This window comes from Marmota monax, unplaced genomic scaffold (assembly GCF_021218885.2).
Source record: "Marmota monax isolate L192 unplaced genomic scaffold, Marmota_monax_Labrador192_F-V1.1 WCK01_AAM20220418_F8-fsc00002, whole genome shotgun sequence".
In the NCBI taxonomy this organism is placed as follows: Eukaryota; Metazoa; Chordata; class Mammalia; order Rodentia; family Sciuridae; genus Marmota; species Marmota monax.
The window spans coordinates 6,011,117-6,017,743 of record NW_026693571.1 but is presented as its reverse complement, the minus strand read 5'-3'; the positions used below and the strand labels follow the sequence as shown (position 1 = coordinate 6,017,743).

At 49.0% G+C, this 6,627-nt stretch overlaps 1 protein-coding gene across 1 annotated transcript; it reads right to left on the bottom strand.

Moving 5' to 3' along the window:
* Positions 1-5,174: 5,174 nt before the first annotated feature.
* On the bottom strand, positions 5,175-5,990 carry Neurog2 (neurogenin 2). Its single transcript, XM_046458795.1, has one exon. The coding sequence runs from the start codon at positions 5,988-5,990 to the stop codon at positions 5,175-5,177; it is 816 nt and encodes a 271-aa protein (XP_046314751.1).
* Positions 5,991-6,627: the final 637 nt, after the last annotated feature.

Here is a 6,627-nt window from a genome sequence, read left to right as displayed (position 1 = left end):
GCTCACGCAGGTGACAGCTACCCAGGGTGAAGCCTCTGTGCAGGTGCTCAGGATGGTCCAACCTTTTCACAGGGTGTCGCTAGTTAGTAATGCAAGTTGGCATCCCCCCTCCCCCGCTTTGCGCTCTGAGCAGCTGGAGAAGATGAGAATGCGTGCGAAAGCAGACAGAAACACCCCCATCTCCCCTCTCCCGACCTTGGCACCCAGGGCGGGGGGAGTCGTTTGTTGTAGCGCATACACCATCAGGATACTTTCCCACTCAGTCCTCGCGACTCACGCCACCTTGCAGGAAAATAATAGCTCCGGCCTCGCTGGCTTTAGCGTTCTGCTTTCCGGATGACTGGATTTCTTTGCTTGCTTCTCCTGTCGGGGACCCTCTGAAACTGGCCCCAAGCTGCGTTCCCAGGGAACTCCCCCCCCCACACACACACACACCCACCCACACACACCCTCAGATTCCACTCGGGGACTAAAGAGCGACTCACTTCAGCGTTCTCCATAAGAGGAGCTCCATCCATCCTGGCTGTATAAACCAAACTGGGAAAAGAAAACTGGAAGAGGGGATGGGGGGCGAGAAGAATCGCTCCTGCAGACCTCGCCCCTCCTCGGCCTTGGGGGGACCCCTGCGGGTATCCACTCCGAGCCACGTGGGGCGGCCCCAAGGGACACGCACCCCACCCCCACCTCAAACGCTTTGGAAAATAAACTGCAGAGAACAATAAACTCTGAAGGACAGGGAGACGTGGAGGGGGAAGAGAACACTTGTCTTTCACCGCCACCCCCTTTTGGACATTCCTTAAGTTTAATCATTAAAGTGGATCCTTTATAAAGGAGGCAGCAACTTAAGGCTGCCGTTTCTGACAATCTGCCCTACACACTCTCAGTGAAGTGAAAGACCTGGATCTAGCTTTGTTGCTTCGCTACCAATAGCAGACTTGGAGAGACCAAACCTCTGATTTCTGGCCACATCAAAGCACTGATTATGCAAATACCCATTTTTTAAGAATAAAAGAAAATGGAGGGGGAATTATTTATCACACAATGAACCCCCTGCTGGGGCGGGAAACAATAGATCAGACCAGATAGCCCTTGTAGCCCCAGGCTTGGGGGTAGGCGGGAGGGACGGGTGATGGAGCCCTCACGTTTTATTGGTCTAACCTAATTTCACTAATTCTCTTTTCACACATTTCTTTTGCTGCTTCGGAGGCCGGGACTTTCACGCTCCCAGGAGCGCCCTGCACTGGTGCGATTCAAGGGCTGCCCGCTTTATTTAATTAATACATTCAAAGCTCGTCTGGGAGCCCGAGGGGGTGGAGAGAGACCAAGGCCGAGGGTGAGGAGAAGGCGCTTTTAACTGGTTCCAGGTGTTGGTGCCCAGAAGTCACAACCTGCCCAAGGCTGGGCAATGCAGGAGGTGTGTACCCGGCGGGTACAGTCGCCTCAGTTCCCCACCTTGCCGGCTGGCCGGGTCCTTTAGCAGCCCAGAGACCCTGCAAAGCCAACCCGCGAGTGAGCACCGCTGAAGCCGGCCTTGGGCCCGGACGACTTTCCTAGGCCATGGGAGTAGACTTTGGGAAGGACTGACTGGGCCCTCGATACCTGTGTCCAAGGCTGCCCGGTTCTTCCGGTGACCTCTCCTCCGTCGGTGCACTAGGGACCGCGGAGGCCTCAGTCACATCTTTCGCCTCCAGTGGGGTCTGGGCCCCGCTCCCAAGGCTGGGCTCACGGTTGGCAGCAGGCTTCTCTACTTTTCTCCCCTCCTTCTTGGCCTGAACTGGCTGTATTTAAAATCTGATGAAGGAAAAACGAGCCGTAACAAAGCCTAGGCACTTAGAACACATCAATATAACCAACGCCGGGTCCCTGGTGACGCTAAATCCACGCTCCAATGAGTACAGGACAACCCTTGCGCCTCTAGGCGCTCAGCCAAATGCGCCTAGCCAAATGCGCCCTAGAGCACCCACTGGCGCTGGAAAGATCTATCAACTCTGGTAGTGTGAATTATCATCAGAAGAAAATCTCTCATCAAAGAGCCACCAGAGACAGAATGGTGTACTCAGAGGCCCAATGGTCAAAACGTGGGGAGGGAAATGTATAAAATAGAAAAGAGAAATTGTTCCCTATTGCAGAAGACTTGGTTTGTACCCTGTAATTGTACTCATTCCTACCGAAAGGCTTAAAGGACCACTGGGCCTCAGTCCTTTAGGCTGAGGAGGTTCTGGGGGGTTGGGGAGAACTCCCAGGGCTAAGTGAGCAGTCGGTTCATTCTTAACTGCTGAAGATGATTAGATACCATAAAAACAATTGCACTAATTTAGAGTAAAATGAAGTGCACTTAGATGGACAAGGGAAAACCTGTAGATTGATCTCAGATGTAGACAGAACCCCTGGCGTGTATGACGTGCTTCTGGTGTGTATGAGGACCTGCAAGTTCTGGCTTTGAAAAGGTGGACAAGTCTCTGGTCTTGGAAAAACTGAGTAGAGATGGCTACCAGATGCTGCTAAACTGGGGGTTGAGTCATTAGCTGTATTACACTTAGTCAAGGCTAAGATTATTGGGTCATCTACCCATCCCTGCCTCTCCAACTAAGTCATTAAGATCACCTGTTTATAGGTTGACCTCACCAACTGGAGAGTATTTCCATGGCTGGAAAACTAACTACCCCCAGGATCTGCCACAACAGACTTGTGCCATGAATTGTTTCATGAGCAAGTTTCCAGAGGAAGCACAATATTTCATCATAAGTATATTAATGGAACAGGCGTGGCTTGGCATCAAAACTGATGTTTTCAAACTTTCTTAAGTCCTTTGCTTGCTTGACTTGGATTTTAAAACACTTAAAACATAAATGTGAATAACAGAAATATCACTTTCTCCCCATAACAGATGATTTGTTGTTGGCTGAGAATAAGTCTATCTTTAAATTAGAAGGGATTTTTCAACAGGTTCCTCTTATATTCAGTAAGAAAACTAAACAAAAACCTTGAGTTGTTTCTTCCTTTGATAAAAATTGAGTCATTAAAATATGAAACATTGAATATTTTCCCTATGGATGGAAAGAAGGAGCAATCCCAGATAGATATCTCAGGAAAAAAATATCATTGCTTTATGCAGAGGAGTGGAGGATTTCGTTCAAAGCAGAAGTAGATCTTCATGGGTAGTTGAGTACCTTGAGCTACCATCACTTTTTTTAATAATATGTTTTTGTTTTGTTTTGTTTTTTAAGTTGGTGGTTTCATAGACACCCTCCCCCAAGCAACCTAATCCTAGAATTGTACTCAATCCTAGAATGTGGTCCACTTTAACTTGGTCATTTTTAAACCAAGGTCAACCAAAGGTCATTCATTTCTGCATTGGAGATTAAGATGAAAGTTACATCATTTTTGCTTCCTCCTTTAAAAAGTTTTGAATACGTAATTACTTGGACAAATATTAGGGAGCAGAGCTATTTCTTTCAGATGTATTCTTTTTATTCAAGCTCACTCTTTCCTCCACCCCAGGAGTTTGTTTTTTTCACACCAACTAGCTTGTTAAAATAGCTAATGCAAAATCAACTTCCAATAATGAATTTATTTGTTCCATTGTGGATAATAGAGCTGGAAGTGGGATGCTTAAGCATCATTTTCCAATCAGTACAGTTTACAAATGAAAATTGAAGCCAAAAGAAGAGTATGAGCCAAATTTCTACACTCTCCACCAAGAAATTTCAATTTCATTATTTTTTAAAGCCAAGATTCTGAACTGTGGGGTTTATTGTGACTTAATTATCATTCAAGTTCTTCTCTACCCTTTTTTGCTCACTTTGTTCAGAAATCGATTTCTTACAAAGTTTGTGTTTGTATTGGGAGTAAGGAATAATGTTATTTCAGCTTCTCATAATTTCTTAGTGAAACACCACACCAAACATTGCCAACAAATACAAGTGCTATATTCAATTAACAAGGGGAGAAATTCAGGGGGGAAAAACCCACAACTTATTCTGTATGTAAAAGTCACATAAGCCAGAGAAAGTTAGAATATAATACACAAAACTTATGAAAATTAGATACTTTATTTATAGCTTGATCACAAGAACAATTTTCTTGTTCTTCAAGATGTAAATACATACTAGAATAAACTCTGTAGAATATACAAAAAATACATACTTTTCCCATGAAATTTTTCTTTATAATAAATAGAAGAGAACACGTGTGTGGCTGATTCAGATAATGCTCCGTGTCTGCTTAGGTTTTCAGACTGTTGATTTATTTCTAATCTCTTGAAAGAATGGAGGAGTTCCTTCTCCCCTAAAAGGTCGAGATAAATAATGCATGAAGCAATCCTCCCTCCCGATTTTTCCCTTTTCCTCCACATTTTTGCTTTTGATAGAGAGTTCAGCCTAAATTTCCACGCTTGCATTCAATCATTACAAAGCCTACAAATTATACAATGACTTCTAACCTGGCCCTCTAACAAAACAAGTTTTTCCCCCCTTATAAATCATAAGAGACAGATGGCAAAATGGGGAAGAAAAAGGAAAGAGAAGAACGGAACAATAGGCATTGTGACGAATCTGGGAAAAAGAACAAAGTGCACATCAGAAAGGGAAAGTTTGGTTTGACAGGTGAAATTCCCACAGCCTGCAGACAGCAATGGGAATAAAGCAGATGCCAGCCATTGCAAATCTGTGGATAATATTATTACCGATAAAATCATTCAGATGCTAAGATCCATGTCTTTTTACTCGACATTAACATCTCTATGTGGAAGCAAAGGTGAAGAGATCACAGGAACCAGTTGCATTCCCCTTGGGAGATTCACACGAACTGCACCGAGTTGCCCCTCTGGCGTTTCCGAGAGAGGGGAGGAGCGTCATTCCGCTCTACAAACTCGTTAGATATGCCACCCTCATCTCTTCACAGCGTCCTTTTAGTCTCAGGAAGCGCCCCCAAACGCCACTATCCTCTTTGACTCATCATACCTTCAATAAATCAGAACCCGACTGAACGAAGTTAACCCCAAAGCCTAGGAATGCAACAACCAACCGAGAAATCACAACGGCTACATCTGCTCTAAGTGAGGTGGTTTCCAGGGAGTGAAAAGTAGGGGCAAGGAAGAAATGGGAGGAGGGCTTGGTTGGAACCAGGAAAGAGAACCCACTATGGCCCTGGCGTGGGAAGCAGAGATGGCAGCTCTAGATACAATCCCTGGCTATGGGGAGGTGAGGTGCATAGCGGTGCTTGTCGGGAGGTGGGGGCTGCCAATAGTCCATGTCTGACCCTGTGGGGCTGGCGGGAGATAAAGTGCAGCTGTAAGGAGAGGTGGAATTGGAGGACGAAGAAGAGGATGGTGCGGGGCTGTTGGTGCAACTCCACGTGGAAGAGGGCGATGGGCTGTCTCCGCTGCTGCTCAGAGCGGCGCTAGCGCCTCCGGGACTCAGCAGCACCGCCTCCGAGAAGAGCGCCCCCGGCAGGCCCCCGCCCCCGCCCCCGCAGTGGTCGGCCAGGCGTAGGGTCTCGGTGAGCGCCCAGATATAGTTGTGAGCAAAGCGTAGCGTCTCGATCTTGGTGAGCTTGGCGTCCTCGGGGAACGTGGGGAGCACCTCGCGCAACGCATCCAACGCCGCGTTGAGATTGTGCATGCGGTTGCGCTCGCGGTTGTTGGCCTTCAGTCTGCGGGTCTTCTTGATTCGCTGCACAGTCTCGGCAGTTTTGGCGCCGCGGGAGACTGCCCGTGATCGGGAGGGGCGCCGCTTGCACTCGTGTACCAAACCCAGCAGCCGCGCGGGCCTGCAGCCCTCGGCACCCGCCGCTGAGTTGCCCCGCGCCCCCTGCCCGGCCTCGGCCCCAAGCTGCAGACGCGCCCCTCCCGACGCGCCCAGCTCCTCCTCCTCCTCCTCGGCGCTGGATGACAACGGGGTCAGGGAGGCTGAGGCTGGGGAAGCCGAGCCGAGCAGCACCAGCACGTCCTCCTCCTCCTTCAACTCCAAGGTCTCGGATTTGACGAACATCCTACGGAAGAGAGCAGGGAAGGAGGAAAAGGCAAATGAGATGTATATATACAAACGGACACGTTCTCCCTGACACTGTGCGTGCCGGGTAGGCGCACCCGCAATGACAGGCTCCGAAAGGCTCAAAGGAGGAACATAATTGGGGGAGGAAACCTAATCAGTGCTCTTCCGGACCCAAGTAGGAACAGCAGCCTTAGCAACAGAAATACTGCGGGGAGTAGAGGGCGTGCAGGCGTGGTTCTACTAAGTGGAGGAAACAGCCTCCGAAGTTGGAAGCCACGGCGTGGATACTTACCTAGTTGGTTCTAATGTGCTGCAGCGTAACTATTACTTTGGCGTGTGCCTGGAATCTCTCCGCACTCGGGAGCAACGCTGTGTCCTTCTCTACGCTGGAAAGAAGCGGGCCTGGCGCTACTGTGGCGCGGCTCTGCAGGGGACCTCTCTGACGGGCGAGTTTGCCAAGAGCCCCGGCGGCGGCGGCGGCAGCCCGCCCGGGTCTCGTGTGTTGTGGTGGTGGTGCGTGTCTGTCTGTCAGTCAGTCCCTGGCGGTGCGGCTCTTGGCACGCGACTTCCAGGCACTCCAGTTAAAGCGAAGCTGCTTGTGGTTCAGTGGCTGCGTGTCTGGCACACGACTCTC